General features: G+C 36.6%; 1 protein-coding gene across 11 annotated transcripts in view; it reads right to left on the bottom strand.

The window, feature by feature from the left end:
• The window catches only part of Bbx (BBX high mobility group box domain containing), a 247,239-nt gene that overhangs the window by 43,708 nt on the left and 178,798 nt on the right, over positions 1-24,733 (bottom strand). For all 11 annotated transcript variants that reach the window (XM_035444510.1, XM_035444511.1, XM_027412532.2 and 8 more), the window contains 3 exons: positions 15,905-15,985; positions 11,997-12,071; positions 5,156-5,236 (listed from right to left, as the gene is read on the bottom strand). In XM_035444510.1, coding sequence (XP_035300401.1) covers positions 5,156-5,236; positions 11,997-12,071; positions 15,905-15,985 — 237 coding nt within the window. The remainder of the gene's footprint in view (positions 1-5,155; positions 5,237-11,996; positions 12,072-15,904; positions 15,986-24,733) is intronic.

Here is a 24,733-nt window from a genome sequence, read left to right as displayed (position 1 = left end):
TCATCTTTATCTAGCTTTTACTCGATTTACACATCATTATAGCAATTAAGAATACAAGAAAAAGTAAGATGTTAAAGCTTCTGAGAATTCCTATATTATTATTTAATAAAATAGTTAATGAGAACGTTTGAGTAGTTTTTCTATTTTCTGTCAGATTCATCTGGGGGAAATGCAACATCCTGTTTCTTTAGTTCTGACAGACATCTAACAAGCTTGACAAACTAAGATAAAGAAGAATGTAACAGTGGGCCTCTCTGCCTTTGTCTCTTCTCTTAATTAAAGAAGGATTGCAACTAAAGAGCAATCCCTTTTAGGGCTGGAGTTGCATACCATTTATTTCCGAAAACCCTCACATGTCTACAGAACTATATCCACAGAGAGCATTGTATGTAACCTGTCAGCTTTTCAAAGGTGCAAGACTTTCTTAAAAAGAAAATCTAAGATCCGTTTCTTTGAAAGCATCCCTGAACAGGTTACTTCATTCAGCCATGCATATATGGGTAGGAGTGAACTGTCCTCCTTAAAAATTCAAAATGTGCACATACCTATAACAAGTATCTTATGCAGTGTTTTATAGTTGTCTTAAACAAGACAGAAAAGCCTACTTTAAAGAGAATGGTCCAGGGATACAGAACATCTGGGTTCCTACGTAGAGTCTGTTCTTTACTGTCCACATGACCTTAAGCAAGCTACCAAGCAAACTTGCCTAACTTCTACATTCTCTAGTTTCCTAATATGAAAATCAGGGAAGATAACAGTACCTGTCTCAGAGTGTAGTTGTAGTTGTGAGAATTAACTTTATGCATATATGCATATAAAGTACTCAAATTGTGTTTAACATACAGTAGATAATAAATAGCACTCCATATTATCTTAAGTTAAACAAAACTCATTAGTAGAAGTAATTTCAGAAAAACTATCCAAACAAACATCAGTGATTTTAGACATAACCTCAACCCCTGTCACTTTGTAAGAAACAAAATTTATATGAAAGTGAAGTGTTCCTATATTTCTGATCTTAGGTGGCTTACAGATTTTAGTTCTCATTGTACTAAAGATGTATAAATGGGTAGGTAACTTTAGCAGCCCTCTATTACTGACATGAAGGAAACCCTGAAACACTCTTGTTTGTTAGAATTAGTGATTACACCATTCTGCTTGTTAACCAGACAGTGTTGGTGCTACAGATATTTAATTCTAGAATTTAAAAAATGCAGATAAAGCTATTTCTGATTCTCTTCAGCACACCCTCCAAACTGCAGCAACTCTCATACCCAACTGTCATCCCAGGGAGGTTGCTGTGTTGCTCTGTAGATGATTAGCCTAATTAATCTCAAAATGACTGGAAACAATGCATTTTAGCACTTGCCAGGATAAGGAACTGATTAACTGAACAGTATGAGCCTCGTGGAGGCCTGAACAATGAGAGCTGTGTAGTCAATTTCTGATCTCAGCAGAAAGCTCCCTTCCTGGCTGGATAGATCCCTTTAAAATAGATGGAACAAGTCCTAGGATTTCCAGGTCACTTTCAGACACTAAAATCTACCCACTGTGAGGTTGAGTAGATGGCACGAGGCCCTCAGCTTGATTGACAGCACCTATGTAAAAGACCAGGTAAGGTGGTTCACTTGTAATTCTATTGCTGGGAAAACTTAAGCAGAGAACTACTGCCTCTAGTGAGAGAATCTGTCTCAAAACACAAGGTAGACTGGGACTGAAGAGGAATAAAAACTGAGGTTGTCTTCTGGCCTCCACATCCATGTGTACTGCACACATATGAACATGTGCCCACTCCCACATACAAATATCTATATATGTCAATCATATGTTCCAATTAGGGCCTTCACCCGGGAGGTGTCCTTTTAAAATACAAACTGACAGTGCAGGAGAATTCAAATCTCTGCCTCATGCTAACATCGCACATTAGTTTTGACTGCTGAGGTAGGTACAGAGTATGGTAATAAACACACATGTAATTACATTAATTGCGTCTGTGTGTGAACAATTTGTGGGAGTAGGGACTCTTTTCCACTATGTGGGTTTGGGGATTGATTTCAGGTTATTAAGCTTGGTGACAGGCACCTCCACCCAGGTCCAAGATGGTATTTCTTGTAAGCAATAACTCTGACTTTGGGAAATCTGCTCACTCATTTCTCTTTGCATTCTGGTCAAAGGTTTGCAGATGTAAAAGGGGCCGTGCTTAGCTCTGAACCTTGTTTCTGGTCCTTTGAGAAGACTAAAACCTTAGTTTTGGTGACATGGCAGAGGTAGAGCTGCCTGTTTTGGCTTGCATGTGGAGGTGTCTCAGGAGGTTACAGAATGCTCAGGAGGTGGGGTCTGGCTAGAGGTAGCATGAGGTTATAACCTGGCCTTACCTCTCAGCCAGTAACAAGACAGGCTGATTTCATTATTCATGCTTCTTCAAGACAAAATAAACCTAAGTTGCTTCTCTCAAGTGTTCTGCTGCTGTGCCAGAACATCTAACTACTATACTATCTTTTCTTTATTCATTTGTTGCAGATATGTCTCAAGGACTTCCTCAAGAAATGCCTCAGACAGGACGATATTTAAAATACTGATCAGAGAGGCATGTCAGAGATCAGAGAGATATGGCTGAAATGGATCTTACAGGGTTCAGGGAGAGAAGCTGACTCAAGTTTTTTTTTTTTTTTTTTTTTTTTTTAAACCCATGGTTGTAAATATTTTGATCAAGACAGTTGTATGGGTAAAATCCAGCTGAATATCATTTCTGCCTCTCACAGTACTTGATGGCATCTTGAGCAAAAGGCAGCTCTATCATATTTTCTCTGATGTGACTGCCCCAGGTCTGCTGCCTGCCAATCCCTCCCCCATTAGTCTCCAGGGGCTTCCTCCTGCTTGATCAAACTAATCTACTTTCTATTTATTTACTTTACCCTTGGGTTCCAATGTCAAACTAAGAACAGTGAAAGCCATTCCACATCTCCCTGCTGCCTGCTCCCTTGTTTTGTTTGTGTTTGGTCAGATAAGTAAAGGATGTCACAAAACATTTATGTCTAAAGCTTTTCTTGCTTCTCGTAAAACCATAAGAATATACTGCATGGATGTTCCTTCCTTAAACTTCAACAGTAAAGCTGGTTTCACTTTTCCGGACAAAGTGGGTTAAAGAATGGAGAATACTTCTCTCTTCAGGAGAGAGAAAAGGTACAGTGTTCCATATATCACTTTCTAGGATGATTTGAGAGTTGAAGTGGTGGCGTGAGGCCTGTTAAGGTATAGAAGGTAATCCAGTATGAATCAGAACTACTTTCTTGACAGTTTTCCCTTTGGAATGTAAAAGTTTGCATCTGTCACTATATTTACTTTTTAGAGGTACTAGAAATTATTATGCATTATTTGTTGAAGAAGAAAAAAAACCTGTGAATTACAAATGAGACAAAAATTAAAGCATTAAACTACTGGTTATCACTGGCCATGCTGGCTCATCTACTGTGCATCTGATGCTCACTTGGCAACGGGAATGTTCTTCTAAAACACACTGTTCATGTTGTGGCACAAATAATAATAAAAGATCTTGGCAAATAATTCCTCAGCAACCCAGTTTCATCAGAAGCACATATTTTACTCAAATGTTGCTAAGTTGATTTTCTGTAACTGAAATAGGCTTATTTTGGTAATTTTACCCCTTTAAATTATGACACCAACATCCAAGCATCTGTTAAGCCATAGCATCTGTTTCATATTTGGGATGCATCCCTACAAATTAGAAGAATGCTTTTTTCTAATGAGCTCTGATTTAATAAGAAATCCTCATGACTGAAAGAAAATGACAAAGCAGATTCCTCTCTCTAGCAACACTGCACAGCAAAGCAGCTCAGAGGTTCATATGTTACCATCAAAAATGGATTGATAAGGATAAATGCTATATGGAAAGTTAGTTTGTTTTACATTTTGGTGTTGTCTAATACTTTATAGTTTTATACGTATGTGTACACAAAGAGGTATTATATAGCCAGAAAAAGCAGATGGCCCATACATTCATATTATTTAAAAAAATGGTCATTTCAAGTAAATTGTTTTGATGATCTAGAGTATGAAATTCATAACCACACAGTCTGTCTCTCTGCTTACTGAGATCCATTTGCAAAGCTGACTTCACAGATGCTCTTTGTTGGGTGTATTTGAGGGAGAGCTTTACTACCTCATCAAGTACCTTTCAGAACCAGCCCCTGCTTCCTCCTAGTTTTCCTCAGTGTTTCTGGTCTTCACAGTCCTCTCTTTGGATCTGAATTTGCTTTACATTATGTCAAGCTTGGCTTCTGATACAATGGATTGGTTTGTTCTAGTCTTTGTATCTGTTATTGACTCAGGGCTTTGTACCTGGCTTGGCTTTAAAAGTCCAATTTAAAAATACCAACTTAAAGATTTCAAATTCTCCAATTTTTATGATAAAATAAGCCTAGTAAATTAACAAGAATTTATAAAAGAACCATGCCCCTCACAAAAGAACTCAGAGGGAACTCACTGGAAGGAAAGAGAAAGAGAAGGAAAAGTTTAGTATCAGTTTCTCATTATCCACTTTGTACAACATTTGAGAGGATCCTGGTGTTCAAGAAATCCTCCCACATATTCCCTTTAGGCAGAATGGTCTCAACATGATAGAAATGCTGTAACTAACAGCAACTTCTGAATATCTTTTTCCTTTGCCAATGGACTAATAGTAACATGTCACATCAAATGTATGAGTGATAGTCTAAAACCAGATATTAGAATATTTCATGTTAATGTTATACACACATACACAAATCACTCTGACTAAAGTGGTGCATTTTAGAGATTTAGAAGTGGTTTAAAAAAATCAAAGAAAGAAAAAATAAGTTATTTTTGGAGCTTACATGGGACTTATTTAATCTTATTAATCTTAAACTTCCTGATCTGGTCTTATTAAAAATATTACCTGTGAAACAGTTTTTGTGATATCCTTCAGTAATCTTTTTCAGTGCTTAAGGACTTTTAGTAGCAAAATTCTTTATTGTAAAGTAAAAGGTAGTCCTTTCACTAATGAAAACAAATACAGCTTATTTATGGTTACAGGTGAGAGAGCACAGCGTAAGAAACACTATTATCATTATTTTGTGATTTCCATGTCTGCAGATCTTAACTTCCTATGACTTGCCTCTGCCAGTTGAAAGAGCGCAGAATTCCCACAGCGTTTCACAGGCTCAGGACCACCCAACTGTGAAGTGCTTGAAGAGATCTAAAACGAAAACAATTCACATAAACAGTATTAATTTTGATACCAGAATTTTTGCTTTCCTATCTACATGTTTAGGAATTTTCTTAAGTTTGTAGAACACACTACTCCCAACTACCAAACTGCTTCAACAAGATCAAATCTGGGATGATCATTTTGAGAACCATTTGAGCTGCTCAAAAATAGATGCTGCTTTGATAGCCATATAACGACAAGAATATTATCCTTCATATTCCCAACTCTAAATTTAACATTAGCATGTTATGCATGTTAATTTCTATTTAAGAACTAATTCATCAATTGGCCAAGTAGAAAGATTTATAGAATTATATTGCATATACCAATCAATTATTTTTAAAGGAAATATTTGGGGTTTCTGCAGAAAAACTCATTATGTGGTAGGTAATATGACAGGAGCTAGAGAAGGGGAAGAAATTTATATAAAATACTGACTGCCTTTGAGAGACTTGCATAAACTACACTCAAAGACTAATGGACCTCAAACCTACAGGGTTTAAGGATCTGCCTGCACAATTTGGGTTGCATGAGTACACATGGCATTATACTGCCTGTATACTTTTGTGCAAATTTGGCTAAGAAGTGTCTGGGCAATATTATGAATGAAGAACACACTCTTATTTTCCTATATAAACTTCATTTTCAATTGTTAGCCTCAGTAAGCGTTGAAAAAGAGGAAGGACACGAACACAGCATTCTTCCCTAGAGGAGTCATCATGGGAGCAGGTAGTTATGGCCTAAGCATCCTCCATTTCTATGATTCTGAGTTCTTTCTCAGTCTATATAAAGTTTTCTCAATTTGGTTTAGGAGGAAATCCAGCCCAGTAACTTGCAGTGACCCAGGTCCCAAAGGCCATTCTAAGGAGTGTCAATTCAGGAACAGGTTGCATGACATGTGCTCACTGGTAGAGGGAGTTCTCTCTAGAGTACACATGGAGTAACAGCCCTTTGTAGAAACACATATTTAATATTTTACTGGGCTACTTTAAAAAAAAAAGTCTAACTAAAGGAAGTTATGAGATTTTTTTCCCTCCTGGATGTTAACACTTTTAGTAAATTCACTGCAATCACGTGATTCTACTGAAGATAATTTAAGGAGTTCACTGTTTCTGAAGTTTGGAATAGTTCCCACTAGTGAAGTTTTCACTGATGCATGTCACTTCTTAACTATTTCTAGACAAGTGAAATTTAATTGTTCACCTATCACTAGACTAAAAAAACAAGCAAACTGACTCTTAGTAACTTAAGGGATGATGGGCCTGGGTACTTCTTCCATCTGCTCCCTCTGCTGTTCCTTTTGTTCCAGTTTCTGTCACTTGACTCTCATGAAGTACAGGTCACACTAAGGGGCTCCCTGCCCTCTGTGAAAGCACTGTTCAGTAGGAGGCTTGAGATGGTTTCTTAAACAGCAGGGAGCATTCCTTTTCTTTTTTTTAAATCTCAGAATATGTTCAACTATTCACAGATACAATACTCAAGGTTGCTTAAAAGCCTGATTTCTAAAAGTGTATGTGTGCGAGAGGTTCGTGTTTCTAAATTCTCCTGACAAAATTTTCATGGAATGATTTGCTGTGTCCCCTAAGCATGTCTTTTAAAATATTTAAGGTTTTTTTTTGGGAGGAGGATGTAGTGGAGGGGCAGTATTTCTTCAGAGGTTTCTAGAAAACTGGACATATGATAATTTAGGTGGCTCATCCTTTGTTTAGATTTCTCTGCAGCATTTGACATGCTAATCTCTCTGTTGGCAAACTCCTCTCAGGGCTTTGATTTCTAGAGACTGACCTCTGATGCCACTCCTTGCTAATCTCTGATGGCTTCTTTCTACAGTGATCCTATAAATACTAGTTCTTCTCAGAGTTTTCTTCTAGGACCCAACCTTTTTATGTTACACATTTTTAGTACTTTCATACCTGACAGTGGCTTTGATTTCAAGAGTAATTCATATAATGTTAATCTGTCATTTTGTTACTGTTCACTCCTGCTAAAAATTTTCAATGTAACGGTCATATGTTTTCCTTTAATTAAGAACAATACCACCAATGTCTGTTTTCCAATGACTAACCTAAATGCTGCTTCCTATCAGTGTGTGATTGCTACACACACTGATAGGAAGATTATTGTATACTACGCTCTATACAATAGAGATTATTGTATACTACGCTCTATACAATAGAGATTATTGTATACTACGCTCATGGTTGTAAATTTTATTTTCCTCAGTATGTGGTGTTTGCCAATCTGTTAACTCTGTTGTTTTGACTATTACATATTTCAGATAAACAGTATTCATTCATAAAGGTTAGTAAGAGGGTGTGATAGTAAGTAGGTAAAATAGTATCTGAGATACAGAAGAAAAATGCTAAGAAAAAGTATCACTCTAAGGTTAAAGTCCTCATTTTGTTTCATTTAGTTGCATGAGTATACAGGGGAAATAGGTGGTAAAGATCAGAGTCAAATTAGGTGATACTGATCTCTTGCAATTATAAGGCATTAGAGACAACTAGTCTGGGAGAAAATTAATGATAAATACTACACAAATGAATCAAAAAATAAATGGGATATGAGGATAGCTGGTATTACTTATAAAAGAAATATTAATGTTTCCAAAAAAGCACATAGTATGTTCTGTGATTAGTTGTAGTGAAGGATATGGTGTTTTATGGAATGCGATATTCTGTATCATATTAAGTATTCCACCAAGAAAATGAATGCTATAAATTTGTACTTACTGCTTATATCCTATTGTGACAAAACATTAAATTTGGTATGATTATGATTCTATTTATACTGGGATGGTAAATACCTTCTAAGGAAAGATTTAATGTCTAAGTCTATTTGTCTAAATCATATAGATTAGCTGTGTCTTTTTAGTAAGTATGTTATTTTTCAATGCAGAGATATACACTAGACTTAAGAGCCAGCCACACATCAGACAGAGAATATGTGCGTTAGCCAACGCTTTTATACCTATTAAATAATGGAAAACAATAGCTCCCTTCTGGCATTATATTCAGCCATTAGTCTTCAGGACCTAGATCTAAAATGAATGATGTGGCACTCTACCTTTGAACAACAACAATGCAGACAGGGAACTCATTTTGACCAGCTGAATACATCAGAGCTTAGAATCATAGAGTGATAGCACACTGGATAGGTTAAGATGAATCTAAATGAAATATGAGTAATCATAGAGTGATAGCACACTGGATAGTTTAAGATGAATCTAAATGAAATATGAGTATCAAAATGGAAGAGGAGGCTGACTGACATGGGGCAGGCAATCTTTACACTGTATTTCTAGATCTTATAAAACAGGAATATTATCTTTGTTCTTTAGTATAACATTCATAAGGAACCTATTAAAAAAAGAAGTGCCATGGCTCCATGAAGGTTAATTTCAACAGCCTTTAAGATGATAAGACTTTGTTACAAAGGGGGAAGAAAAGTCCTTCTTAGCTTTCAATGCAGAAATCTAGGACTTGCTAAAAAAAAAAGAAAAAGAAAAAGAAAACCCATTTTCAACCTAAGAAAATGGTCAGACCCTTTAATATGTGTGTTTTCTTTGATAATTATGCTTCATAATAAATAACCATTTTCTAAGAGAGCACATAGTCAAATGCTTATGAAGAGCTTACACATGAAATTAGCAGGATGCTTTCTAGGAATACTTCTGTATCTTATAAATATTTCAAAAGTAAATACTTTCACAGAGTCAAATGTTTCCTAAATACATTAATACTGACTCCCTTCTTAAGTAGGTAATATTAGGACAGAGAACTCTTCAGAAAATAGATGGAGGTACAAATGGTAATTTTCAATCAAACACTTTGTTTCTATCCTTCCCTTACGAGAACAATGGGCATGAGAAAGTTCACTAACAATTACAATAATATATTGCAAGTCAGCAGCAACTGGCGAACAGTAGCCTTAAGGTATGGTTGCTGAAAAAAATCTTGCTGCAGATGGAATTTCTCAGTCTGTGTGAATCAGAAGTTCTAAGAGTAGAATCAAGGAATCTCTCTGTGGTTTGAACAAGCCTTGTGGGAAACACTGAGTTATTTTAAAATAATAATGGACTAATTAGAAGAATAAAAGATGTTATTTTGTGAAATAACTAAAAACAAAGGATATATATGATCACAGTGACTACAGGCTACTCTAACTCTTATAAATCTATATATATATATATATATATATATATATATATTATATATATATATAATAGTTTTCAGCAGACAACTTTATTAGTTCATTTAGTTAATTCTTGTTTAGCCTTATATAAGTTGGACTGACAATTTTGTCAGATGGTAAAAAACTAGATTGAAACTTAGGTTCTCATCTATCATAAGGGGAAGGACTAAGTTATGAATCTCTAGATAAGCACAGACTTCTCTTATGTAAGGCAAATGTAGCACATACTGTTAAATAATCCCTGCGCCACACTTTCATTTGTTCAGAAATTAAAACAGCTTATATTACCATCTTATGCAAAATATAAGAAGATCATTTCCATGGAGCTTGAAGAGGAAAGAAGACTGCATCAGATTTTTGGGTATAGCAGAAGTTGTGTTTGTTCACATTATCCAGGCTGGGTTATCTATCATGCAAGACTTATGCTACAATTCCCTGAAATGGCTCCTGCTAAATTTTCAAATTAATAATTTTAAGCTTCCTCAAATCCCACAGATGCTTTGTGCCAACTAAAAGACTTTGGATATGAATGCTACTAAGAAGCAGTATGACCTCTAGGGATGCTTCCCTGAAGATGGTCTGTTAACTTCTTTGTCCCTTTGGAGGAAAAACAGTACAACTGAGAGGCAAGGACCAAATTTAGTCATTTGATGGGGGAGTGCACTGAGCACAAATTACTTCCTTTAGGAGACTTGACTGATCTCATTCTGTAGAATCATTGGACAGTGGCCCTTCAACACTGACCCAGATCTTCAGGGGCTGTTAATGAAATTTGATGATGGTATCGTTTAAGTACCACTTAATCATGCTGTTAAGTATACACGTTTGGTCAAGATATTCCACACTGGGGGCTGGAGAGACAGCTCAGAGGTTAAGAGCACTGACCGCTATTCCAGAGGTCCTGAGTTCAATTCCTAGCAACCACATGGTGGTTCACAACCACCTGTAATGAGATATGGTGCCATCTTCTGACCTGAAAGGCCACATGCAGGCAGAACGCTGTACACATACATACATACATACATACATACATACATACATACATACATACATACCATACATACATCTCATACTGATATTTCACATTAAGTTGAATACCTTTGGTAATTAATATATAAATACCAGGTTTATCAAAGATGAGCCTCCACCCCCTTCTAACTCATGCTCCCTGATGGAGACTTTAATTGGGCAGAATATACAGCAAATAAATTCTATCTTGTATAAAATGCTTCAGAAAAACTTGATGGGAATGGCTTAGATGTCACCATTAAAATAAATTTAGTCAACATACCAGCTTTCTTTTTAACTTTTGAAAAATATTTGGCTGCAATAAATGGGTATCAATAACAAAAATAATGTGAAAATGAAATTAAACAAAACTATTTCCCCCAGACAATGAAAACAGTCTGCTTATCAGAATGGAAAATTATAATAAAATATTAATGTGCTCAGACTCGTCAAGCAAATTATTTTTCATGAAATGTTTTGCATTTGTTATTAGTTTTATATAATAGGCCTCAGCAACTAAAGCAACGACTATAGCAGAATGGCCTGACAAAAGCTGGCCAGCTGGTGCTACAAGTCTCACAAGTGTCCCAAGATGAAGAAGCTTTTTTTTTGTTCTTAATGTAAGAGTCCAAAGCAATTTTTTTTCTCATTTTCAAAGTGAAACGCTAGGTTTTCCCTTGCCAAAAGATATCATTTTACATTTCTTTTAGGCAGCCTCCTTACTCAAATGAATCAGTGATTCAATGCATCAATATTAAACAGTCTTCCCTGTCATTTCCTCTTGATTCTATAAAACATTCTTAGATTCTGATATGCAGTTTTCTTGGAATGAAAAATACAAGGACCTAAAGCAGGCAGGATGTTTTTTTTTTTTTCATGATCTGTGTCCATCTTAACTATTTGTCATAGAGCTCTTTAGGGATGAGCACATGGTTGAGGCAAATCAAGTACACTAACAAAGAAATACTGTTTGGTGTGTGCTATCTGGATGACAAGCTGAAGAAACTGGAGATCTTGCAAAAACTGACCTGAGCAAAGACAAGGATTAGACTCTAATAAAATACTGGCTGCAGCTACATCTGGTGGAAAGCTACATAGTGACAATTTAACAGATCATACTCAATACTGTATTTGCTGTGAGAAAGTTATTCATCAATTACAGCATTTAATTTTACTACTGGAAACACTTAACTGGAATCCTATGGCATTCATGTTGACAGCACTTTTTTTGTTGTTGTTGCTGCTGTTGGATTTTTTTTTTTAAAGATTAAAGTAAATTAAGAAGGTAAATGAAATAAATGAATCACTAGTAAGTGCCTGCTGTGAATGACTCTAATGAATGCTTATAAAATGGTTATGAAATCTAGAGCTGAGTTGACTATATTATGCCAATGGCAACAAAAGGCCATAAATACTCTGTATATTATGCTAATAACGGAAGGGGCATGCCTGAAGTGCAACATAAATTATTAGGATTCCTTTTCAGCATTTCCTAAGATGAACATGATTTCTGAACCTAATAGGTATGAAGAAATGAAGACTTTACCTCTGCAAACTGAAACAAAGCTGATGCTTGACACTGTTTTGAAGGACCATCCGGTTGTGATGTCCTTGAAGATATCTAAAAGGAAACAGGACATATTTAATGTTTGGAGATACTTTACTACATCACACCACTAGATTCTGCCATGTATTTCCATGTAGATTCAGAAGTGAGTCGACATTCTAAATCCCTCTTGAAAGATCTGTACAAAAAGTCAAAGGAAGACAATGGCTGTAAAGGAGAGAGAGAGTCTGGCTCATTTAGAAGGATGAACCATATAAGAATATCCAGTGTATCAAGCAGCAGCACTAACAGAATCAGATGAATTTATTTCAAAGACTTTTTAAAAACATAGTATTAAAGCCAGGTATTTGGTACACACTTTTAATCCCAGCACTAAGGAGGTAGAGGTAGGAGGATCTCTGAGTTTGAGGCCAGCCTGGTCTACAGAGTGAGTTCCAGAACAGCTAGGGCTACACTGAGAAACCATCACCTTACCCAAAGCAGGAAAACATAGCATTAAAAGCTCAAAGCTGTACGTAGTTACAACCATACTCTTCCCTACACCTTCTAAGCTGCCTTTTATGTAGAGGAATCTCTCAAATTGTACAGGAGAAGCACATGGAAGTGAGGTCTGGGTATCTGGGTTTTAATCTCACCTCTAATTAGCAGGTTTATGACCTCAGTTAAACTTCCCAAGACTAATGTTTCCAACTGTATATTAATGGTGATAGTGCCTCTTTTATAGAATTATGATGAGCAGCAAATAAACCTAAAAATGTATTCTCTGGCATAGACTAAGACACAACTGTCCAAATACGAAAATATTTTCTTCTGTTTGTGTGGACATGCTTGTGCACATGCATGTAGGGGACAAAGGATTATGTTGGTTGTTCCTCAATCACTCTCCACCACATTATTTTTTTAAATGTCTACAACTAAATCTGAAATTCACTGTTTCATGGAGACTGGCTGGTTGTCAAACACCATTGGATTTTCCTGCCCACGTCTCCCCATAGTTGGCGAGTAGTCCTGCTTAGTTCTCATGCTTATGTGGCAGGCATTTTACCCACTGAACCATTCCTCAGCCCCCATTTCCTTCTGTGTGACACCTGCAGCCTCTCCTGAAACAAAACATATACACACTTCGGTGTCTAACAGTGCATAGATGATTCTGTGATACCATATGTTGTTTTGTTTTCACTGCAACAGTGATACCCTCAAACTGCTCTGAGGGCTAGAATAAAATACTTGTAAGAATTTTTAATAGCAATTCAGTTATTATTTTTCTTCCAGAGTGGATAAAGCTTAGTTACATAACAGGATGGAAGTGAGTGGCAGTGATGAGGAGCTTTGGGTATTATCATTTCAGCCCATTGGTAGTACCCTGAAGAGAAAAAAGTAGATTGCCTTCAATCATCACTGAGTACCTAACCTATTAAACAGTAAATGCACCCTGATCCCAATTCTTCAACCATAAGAGTGACTTAGAAAGGTTAGAAAACATTATGGTCATATGGGAGTACCAGAATCAGAAGTGATATACAAGGAAGAAACAAGATTAATATAAAGGCTGTCTGACTATTCATACTATTTACTACTGAAATCACTTGGAAAAATTGAAAGCTACCACATCTTTTGAATTAAATAAGCTATTTAAAAGTAAATATCAACTAGACAGAAACAAATCATCATAAAAGGATAAAATTTAAACAAGTGATTTGAAGACATTCTAGGCTGAAATTGGGTAACTTTTTCTTGGATCTGCCACCAATTCTCTAAGTCCCAGGTACACCGTTCAAGTGTGATAATCTACAAACACAAAGCTGCAAGGATTTTCCTCAGTCTTGGGAATTATGAAGCTAGTAGGATTTACTTCCAATAATATTTCTCATTCCCACTAGCCATCCATAAAAATTAAGAAAAAAAATGAACAATTCATATAAAAGGAAAACCTAACCCGTAATGTATTTCATCAGGAATTAAATCAGATAGTAAACCAAATAGAACCACTATTAGAATCCATCTAGTTTATTTGAAAAGCATTTAATGAGTTATAAACAAAAGGATACTCTTACAAATAAATGTTGACATAAAGTACGATTTCAGTTAGTAATACAAATAGGGTCTCCTAAAAAAATATCAAGACCTTTCATATAAAAGCAATACTGTCACAGATCTCTTTGGAAACATATATATGCTATAGAGGCCTTTGATATGTACAAAATTTCCAATAAAACTTTATAGAGTTCATTCTATTATTAGAGTTTCAAGGATCACTCACTAAGCATATTTGCTTGAAACTGGGCCCAACGTCAATCAGCGTATCTCTAACTGCTGAAAAGGTACCACAGCATGAATTCTCCATTATATTTAGTCCTTGCAGAAATCAATATTCAAAACAAACCAAACTTATTCCAGCCCTCAGTCAAAGACAGAAAGAGACAGATATATACCATGAACAAATATCTAACATTCTGATGATAATAAGCAAAGCAGCTAGAAATATTGCTAAATATTCTCAAAGCACAGGAGGTGCCAATGCAAACAAAGAGACATTTGAAAACTATGGTTGTCCTGTACCAAACTGTGATAGGACAGGAAAATGAAAGGTAATTTAAATGACCAAGGAAGGAACAGGTGGCTTAAAGATTGGGGTCGGGGTGGGGAGAAGATGAGATTTCATATTGAGTACTAGCATTAACTGAGGCATTTACAGGAGTTTTAATCTCTGCTTTTGACACTGACATCAAGCTAACAATTCTGTCCTATGACGTAAGTCTCTAGAAATGGCAAAACTTTACACTACAATATGAAGTTAGAATAGCTGTCTCCTGTAATCAGATTGGTGCCTGGCCCAACTGTCATCAGAGAGGCATCATCCAGCAACTGATGAAGGCAGATGCAGAGACCCACACATAGGCAAACATTAGGAAGAGTTTGGGAATCTTGTGGAAAAGGAGAGAGGAGTGTGGGGAGGCTCACACAACCAACTAACCTGGGTTCATAGGGGCTCGAAAAGTAGATACTGAACCAACTACCAGGGAGCCTGCATGAAATTGACTGAGGTACTCTGAATATCTGTTACAGTTGTGTAGTTTGGTCCTCTTATGGGACTGCTAACAGTGGGAACAGGGGCTGTCTCCCACTCTTTTAATGGCTTTTGGGACCCTACTCCTCATACTGGGTCACATTGCTCAGCTTTAATATATGGGGAGGTGCTTAGTCTTAATGCAACTTGATATGCCATGTTTTATTCATACTCATAGGAAACCTGCCTTTTCCTGGATAGAGATGGAAGAGGAGGGGATTGGGGGTTGGGAAGGGGAAATAGAGGAGAGGGACTGAGAGAAGGGGATGGAGGGTGAAGTTTGGCCAGGATGTAAAATAAATAGCTGAATTTAAAACAAAACAAAATAAAATACAGCGTCAAGTTAGAAAAGAGGCAAGTACAGGTTAAAAAACAAAACAAAACAAAACAATGCATAGGAAACAGTTCTGAGTTCATTTAATCTTTGAATTTATCGATCAAAATGTTGTATAATTTAATAACTCTACTATAATTATAAAAATAATTAGTATGATTTAACAAGCTTCTATTGTATTTATTTCTCAGTTAAAATCTTTAGGACACCACAAGGCCGTGAGTGTCTGTAATCCATGCAGATGGCAAACTGAGGCAGGATCATAACCCTGAAAGCTGCCTGGTATTAGGGGCCTGTCTCAAAACCAATCAAACAAAAAACTCTGGAGTCCCATATCTCTTACAAACTTTGATTATAGGTTCCAATTTATAATGAATAGAGCTGAGTAGAGTTCTTGGCTGTTTTCACTTGCTTGTCATTAGCTCAAATTTAAACTGGCTTTACAAATGACTCCTTGCTTAATTAAGTGTAAGATGCAAGCCTTACCTCAGCAAACTGAAACAATGGTGACTTCTGACGAAGCTCAGGTGACTCTGAAATATCAGGCCTGCAAGGCCCAGTGGATGCCTGAAAAATAGGCAGACAGCTTGAGCATCATAATAACAACAGACAAACAAATGAAACCTAAAGCATTGCCAACCTCACGATCTAACAACTGAGGCAACACCAACAAAAAAGTCATTGCTTAGAGTGGCCTGAGTGAGACACATCCACGGTAGGCTCATGTATCTGAACACTCGGTCCCCAGTCTGCACTGTAGTTTGGGAAGGTTATCGAAACTTCTGGAGGGCAGGTGAGGGTTTATAGACTTGCCCAACTTTCTGCTGACTCTCTGTTTCCTGTGTGCAGATAAAGATGTTATCAGCTAGCTTCCTGCTGGTACGTCATGCTTTGCTGCCACTATGGATGCTAGCCCTCTGGAACTGTCAACCAAAATAAACTTTTTCTGTAAGTTGCTTTTGCTCATGACATTTCATCACAGCAACAAAGAAAAATTAATACACTTTACAAAGTTCTATGCAAGTGACCACTCAAGTTCTAAATAATGACAGACAGTGGGTAGACAGCGCGATAGTTTCAGAATGTGTACAAAGATTAACATTTTACTGCTGGCTTTCTGTTACAAATCCAGAGAACACCTAACTTCCCTGTACTATGTTGCCTCTACATTTCCTGCTACACGACTACCCAAAAACACAAATGAGCTCTGACAGGATAATTCTGAGAAAATAAAACTAAAGTCAAATTCTTATTTTCCAGGGTTTTCACATATTTATAGCATGAACCCTAATCTTAAGGTTAGGGTCTACCTAAAGAAATGTTCTTGTGTGAGATGTTATGCTCCTGAACATTTAACATTCTCCTACTATCTTCTGTTATTTTCATTATTAACGATACTTACTTTAGAAACCACTTAAAATTATATCTCTCCAGGATTCTTCCAAGAATATACATTTCCTCTCTAGTTTTGTGAGAGAAATAAAAATATTTGTATTGGGTGACATACTCATCTCAATAGTGAATTCCAGTGAAGTAAGGTATCTTTATTAGGGTCTGACCTAAGTCTCTACTGTTTTTATAAATGCAATAATTCAGGACTAGAGGTGAGTGACACTTATCCTAAGTACTCAGTTCCCCTTGATTTAGCTCTTACCATCACAAGACATGCTTGTTTACTGTGTATCTTCTCCTAGAGACATTACTGCATTACTTTCCAAAATGCCTAGGCACAGTGCTACTAAGAAGTATTTGTTGAAGTATACTGTGAACAGTAGCACATGCCTGTGGCTCTCAGAAGGTGGAGGCCGGGGAATCAGAAGTTTATGGTTAACCCTTAGATACATGAGACCCTATTTCAAAAAAAAAAAAATACTGAAGGGACTCATGAAAATTGAGAAGTACTCTTGTAAGTCCCAAATCTGTGTGTTCCTTCTACAGTCCTGAATAATAAAGTTAGGTTTTCTGGGGAAGAATAGCTATTTTTTTTTCACTTTAAAGGGAAAGGCAACAGAAGTTACAAATATTGGTGCTGTTCCCACTGAACTTCTCTACTCCACTCTATGGCTGAGAAGGAAGGGTCTTTTTCTAGCAGTGTTACAGGATGTAGAGTAGAAACAAATGTTTGAAAATTTTTATGGCTACTTTGGATGTTTTAAAGAGAGATGATGACTCCTCCAAGTGATAAGTACCATGAAGAAGTTGCAGAACCCTTAATTAATTTGCCATCTAGGGCAAGCCTGTCTCTCTTATCACCACTTAACTATTAAGCATGTTGTGCTAAATGTACCACTAAGACAACAAGTGCACTAAAAAGAAAGCCAATAAACATTCAAATTAGTAGCCACAAAAGTTTAGAAATTTCCTTCTTGGATAGAATGACTAACCAAATTTAGAAATGATAAAGAAACCCTATGCATTACATCCTGGTTATTTGGGGAAATGAAGCTTGATTATTATTATTTTTTGATCAAGTTCTGAGAACTGTGTGACGTCACAGAGAATATATAGCTATAACATCACTAAGCAATATGATTTTATGGGATGCAGTCATACATGCAGGCCATTGCTACAATGTCATTACAAATACATCAATGTATCTTATTTCAGGTTCCGTGAGATGAGAGAGGTAATAACTCTCTGAGGAGGCAAATTGCCCTAGTGGCTTATAGTTCATATTAACAATATCAAATTAAACTGTAAGTATAATTTTAAATACATTTTTTTATATATTTGATTGTTTCTCCCCAATTCCTCCCAAATCCCCCTACCCACTCAGCTTTATGTTTTTTGGTTTTTGGTTTTTCGAGACAGGGTTTCTCTGTATTGTTTTGGAGCCTGTTCTGGAACTCTCTGTAGACCAGGCCAGCCTGGAACTCACAGAGATCCGCCTATCTCTGCCACCCGAGTGCTGGGATTAAAGGCGTGCACCACCAACGCCCAACTTCAACTTTGTTCTTTTTCTTTCTCTCTAACTTCTTCCCACAAAACATAAAAGATCATTTATAGTTGTGAAATCATTTCAAATCATGAAGTTTAAAATTTAAATGATTTTCTTTATGAATTTTTAAGAAGATAGATTTTAATAAAGCTAGATGAATGGAAGGCTCAGAGAAAAGAAATTATCAAGGCATGTCTGACCAGGCACAAGAAAAAAGTTTACACATGTGTGCTTGTGTTAACCATGAAGCAGGCAGAGTAGATGCACAATGAAAATCAATTGACTGATTCTATTCTTTTGTGTATGACCTGGCAGGAAAGTACAACAAAGGCTGACTAGTGGCTAAAACAGAACAGTTAGAACCACCAAGCCTGAATTTTACTCCAGTGGACCATGTCCTTTCTCAAAATGTAGGTATTTGTGAATTAGTGTAGTCAATAAAGTGTAATGGAAACAGCACACAATTAAGAGCCTGGGGATTGGGATACTACTAAAGCATGTACTTAGTGACTTGGTTACCTGACCCTAAATGAAGCAGAAGAGAAGAAAATGACAAAAGTGTAGAGTAGAGATAAAGGAAGGCAAAGCATTGTAAAAGCAAACAATGCCAGAAGCATAGAGGACAGAGGGAGAGCTTTCCCCAAATTCTCCCTTTGATTTAGATGCAATTCTCAATAAGCAAGGCAGGGAAATGATGCAGTTTTTAGGAAAACTAAAGAGCTGATGTAAATGTTTATCTAGAACAAATTAAGGTAGGGTAAATTGCCCATTAAAATTTCATCAGAATGTATATATTCAAAGTAGTAATTTACATTTGTAACTATGATTCCATGTCACCAAGGTAAGGATGAATATCTTAAAAGCAAAGTAAAATTGGATGTGATACATGTTAGGCATTTTTATCTAAAGATTTCAAACTGCATAAATGATCCTATGATAGTAGCAAATGTACATATTGTATTATTAGAAAATTCTATACTTAAGAAAGGGAAAGTGGATTTCCTATAAAAGGCTCATATTACAGTCCCAGACCTTATGAAATGTGTAAAATGTTACATAAAATATTCAAATTAATTATTTTTGTTAATTGGAGAATGATTTTTATGGATCAACACTTATTCCTAAGTTTATATTCTTATAAATCATTTAAAATAAAAGAAATAAGCTACAGTTAAACAAGAAAAGGAAAATAAGCAATTCCTGTTTCTAGAAAGTCTCTGAAATAATACATGAAGCCACTAGGTGTTGCTCTATACCCAAAAATGAAAATAGCTACAGGGATTTCCACTCAACTGCACATTCAAATCTTCTCACCACACTCAATTGCTGTCCACTTTGACTTAGCTATAATTCTCAATAGCAAAGGAAGGAAATAATGAGTATTATTAAAAATTATGACAAAATAAGTAACATTTTTTCCACAGGGTCAAATCAGATGGTGAGAAATCACAGGTATAACAAGATTGAGCCAGTTTTGAGTACAAGTGACTTAGGAAGCTATGTATTATTAAGGGCTAGTCCTACTTTGCAAAGCCCAAAGACAGAGCTGTACACTGCTTGGCATTATGATGAATACACAGCAAGTGCACATTGGGGATCAACCACATATTCCTACTCTTGTCAGTTCAAATATTTATTTCTCATTCACTTGTTCAATAAACACTAGGACCAGCTGTGGGGATTGATGCCATTAGGAAGTTTAAATGCCACTTGCATCCAGTGTAAAATTGGGAGTAAAATGATGACTAAGGGAATGTGCCAGACCCTTAAGCCTGTTCGCAATTCAAGTGAAGGGGACATCTACATTGTAGAAATATACAGTGAATGCATATTAAAAGGGTCTTTGTGCCCACAGAGGAAAATCCTTGATTGTGTGAGGGGAGGGAGGTAAAGTAATATCTGAGGTATACTTGGAAAGAAAGGCAGAATTTCCCTCAGAGGAAGAGTGAGGATGACAAAGTCATGGCGGGTGAGAATGTACAGAGGTAAATCTTTGCTGTGTTTTTTGAGAGACAGTGACATTCCCGGTGTAGGTAAAGAATAAGATGCCATACAAGTGTAGTGGGAAATGAATCAGGCTGACAAAAAACGTAATTCTGTTGTCTGAGAATTAGGCTGGAGGAAATAGAGGGCTAACCAGGGGTTTTAGTTAGAGGAATAGCATGATCAGAGATATGCATTTAGATAATTATGTCAGAGGCATACAGGACAACCTTGGCTTCAAGTGACTGGAGGCAGAAGGCAATTAGAGGTTAGGGGAAATAAAGCTGCAGAGATGTGGGGCCTCAATTAAGTTAGAGATAGCACTTGCCAGCCCTCAGTAATTGTCTGGAAGGATGTTGGGCATCAGCAGAAGGATCAGACTACACCTGTATCTTTATGGTAAGTGAAACTGAGAGAGAAGTGAAGAGGAGGAAGCCTTGATGGGGACAGGGAGTATATTCTATGGGATGAGAGGAGTGTGTCTGAATGTCTGTCTGACACTGGTATACAACACTAGTACTAGGTTTCCATGGGAAGCATAGTCAACTGATCTGAGGGTCTTGTGCTTCCTAGAACCTGTTTTATCATCTGATAAAAAGGGGAGGGGGATGGGGGAGACCCTAGTTTCATTCAGGGCATCCTGGCCACCAGAACCCTGTCTCCACTCTATGGATAAAGTTTTCCTATTATCACAGTTGGTGCAGGCAAGCTCATTCATACAAGAGCACAGGAAACTCCATCCTGTCTATAAAACTGAGACAAAGGACTACATCTTTCTGCCTCAATTTCCTCATTTGATGAAGTGGGAAGCCACTCTGTCTTCTTGTCATTTTTAACCATCTATGACTACCAGCACAGATTAGGGAAAAGGACCTCACTACCTGGACTTTGATCCCTGTTGTAGCCCCAGTTGAGGGACATCTCTCAGCATTTTCCTCTGTATCTAACTCTGGGATTTTATTGTTCAGACCAATTAAGAACTACATTTACAGAGCCCCACTACTGATGGAAGAAACAGTGCTCCCTGGCAAGATGGGCAGTACCACTGTCTACAAAGTAATGTAAGTGAGGGAGACATGTAAAGAGGAAGAGGAAGGAAAAAACCCTGTGGGCACCATTTCATCATAGAATTTAAATGAAGCACATGTCCTAACAAAGCATATTTAGAAGCTATAAATCTGCAAAAAGAGGATAAATGTTATGATAGGTTAAGGACCAGGAGATGAAAGAGATAATGGAATTTAATGGGTTTAAGTCTCCTGGACTAGTCAAGCACACTAGTCTAAGACAGGCACATATCAAATTAACTCAAGTTGTACTGGTGGATTAGAAAAGAATTTTTCCTATTCCATTGATATCAGAAATAAAAGTTAAAACTTTGAATTTTATCTAAATCACTATTAAAACAAAGATAGAATTCAGTGTTTTAAAGTGAGAATAAAATCATTTAAACTATATCAGTGCAACTATATTAGTGGCTTGGATTTTGCATATCACTTCATTTAGTGGAAATTGGGTGGGTTTAAATGATAGTATTATGGATTCCTCACTCTATAGCCCCGGAGAATGCAACAAGGAACTGACATCTTAGGATTCTTGGGAGGACAAAATGAGCTAACCCATGTGAAGGGCTTAGTTCTATGTCTAGCTTGAAGCAGTCTGAAAATGTCTTGTCTTCTGGCTGCAGCTAGCTGTAGTATGGATGACACAGGACCTAAAAGAAGTGGCCAGAGTTGAAGCTGGGTAGGTGGAATTGAATCACAAAGTCCCTGGGTGCTACACAAAAACTGTCTAGTCCTGCTGCAGTACCAGCTCAGTTCTGCCACTGCAGCTAGACTGTAATAGGTAGTTACTTAACCTCATTGCCCTCGTCCCTCACCTGATATTTTAATATTTACTCACAAAGTAGACAAAACTTAACTCCCAGGACTGCTTAGGAGGTGTTATACTTACCCTGCTCTTGGATTTAAGAGCAGCCCTTTCAAAGGAAGCAGTACTGAATGATGGCTAACTACTCTGTAGTATTCGGTTAAAATCTTGTTATTCCTCATCATCAGTTTCTTAAGGTCCATTTAATAACTTAGTAAATGAAAAAAAATAATAAAATGAAACTGTTATCATTATCTTACAATAAACCTAACTACAATTAAGTGCTATGATATATAATGGCGACAGCAAGTATTTTAAGGATTAGGGAGAGAAATATTGTTTGGCTCAAGAAATCAACATTCTGAGGGAGGTGAAAGATTAATATTGTTTCAAGAAATAAAGTATATAATTTTTAAATTCCATCAAACATTCATTTCTTCTTTTATAAACATGCAGGTTGTCAGTTTAAAAATGAAAAGAGGATTCTCCATGAAGTCAAAAGTTTATGTGAAGGATTAGCTTTCTTTTAAAACTTGGGCCTTAAGAGGTATCAGCTGCATAAAGGGCAGGTATTTGTGTATGGTCTGTTCCCTGATGTGCCTTACATACCAAAGACATTCCATGAATACTCTTCATCTGATTAAATGTTCAAAACAATGGCACATGCTCATATTCACTACTGCCATTTTTTTTTCTGCAGTATGGCCTCACTGGATAGGCCCCTGAAGGGTATTTACCTCCATCTGCTAGCTCCTCTTCTACTAACCTAGATTACCTAAATTTAAATTTAGTTGCCTTTTCTTGATCACCTAGTGATGGTGAAGAGAATAAAATTACAATTGTAAAATCTTCCAATGTGTCAGTGAACAAGGTACTCTGTGTGTGTGTGTGTGTGTGTGTATGTGTGTGTGTGTGTATGATGGATGCTTGCGTGGTGCTGATGGCAAAGCACACTGCACCCTGCAGGAATAACAGATATAACTTAAGCTTTTGAATTAAATATGAAATGCCTAGAATAACTTACGGTGATGATCCTGTATATTTACAAGAATTTTCAGGGAGTAAAAAATGCCTTACAGGTTTTATTTAATTAATCTTCGAAGTAGCCTCAAGAGTTACAGGATGCAAGCATTATTATTTGCTTCTCTAGACAGAATGGAAATAAAGCAAGGCAAAGAGTGGCTAGACCAAAGACGTGCTGTCATATCTGTTTGTTCCACCAAAGAACAAGCACTCAAAAGCTAGACACTCAAAGTCTAAGGTAAATCTCATATACTGCTAATGCTGGCTTCAGTTATTAAACTGAATAGACAGGTCTTCCCCTCAGCAACAATGAGTGTTATTCCTAGCCTCTCTTATTTTCCATTTTGCTTCCTTCTGCTCTACCCAAGATGACTCGGTTGCTCACTTGGTTACAACAAACGTCCTTGCCAAGATTAATCCAACTACTTTATACATTTTGAAACTGAGTAATTGTTCTTTCCACATACTCTCTGAAGATTACTTTTAGTACTTCTAGATCAAATATTTCACTTGTGTTTTTATCTTCCAGTAACTCTCTGATACTGTATTAACTGCTTAGCTCTCAAACTACCTCTTCCACGAATAATATGATGAAAAGAATATTACTTTTATTTCTTCTGCCTTTTTATTTCCTGTTCCTTTAAAGTTAAACCACAATGAATTCACTTAAATCTCTGAATGCTTCATTTAAACCAGTTTACTTCTACAGCTCAAGAAGGTCTTTCTGTGCTATTGCTCAAGCAACTTGATTTGACTTCTGACTTAATAATTTGCCACAATATCATATGATATCCTCCCATTTTTTCCCACTATGATGAGGTCATTTACTAATGAGACCTATTTAGTCTTTTATAAGCACTCAATAGAGATAGGTTTGCTGTGTTTTGAGCGAGGACTCATTCCTTTGTCTTTTTCTTGTTCACTATATCAATTTTTCTTCTCCAATAAATTCTATAGAGTAAATACTGTTATTAAAAATTTGTCTCAAATAGTTCAGATATTTACATATAAAAATATCATGAAGACTATTATTTGTGTGAACTATAAAACATCAGATTTATGAAACAAAATTCACCCTTTCAGTTTGCTAGGGACTCCAGCTCACTACAACCAAGAGCAAACATTCCTGCTTGGCTCAGAAACAGCAGTACATAACTATGCCCAACCAGTCGTGCCATAGATCTATTATGGCAGACTGGGAATTGGAAGAGTGAGGAAAACAAATGCAAACATCAGTATAATCTGCCCACTGGCATCTCAAGAAACTAAACTGTCTATAACTGCAAAGGTACATGGAGGAGATCCATGACACTGTAGTAGCCATAGAAGCTTTTCAGCAGAATCTATCATTTTAGTTATAGTAAAGAAAATACCTGTATTATTTAAGAAAATCTAGTTCCTACATTAAATTCCACACATTAAAAAAGCATTCTCTTTAGAAATCTGTAAATATGGAGAAATCTCAGACCAGTGAAAAAGAAAGCTCCCATCCCTCTATGACT

This window comes from Cricetulus griseus, chromosome 4 (assembly GCF_003668045.3).
Source record: "Cricetulus griseus strain 17A/GY chromosome 4, alternate assembly CriGri-PICRH-1.0, whole genome shotgun sequence".
NCBI lineage: Eukaryota > Metazoa > Chordata > Mammalia > Rodentia > Cricetidae > Cricetulus > Cricetulus griseus.
This window is presented reverse-complemented; position numbering and strand designations above follow the sequence as displayed.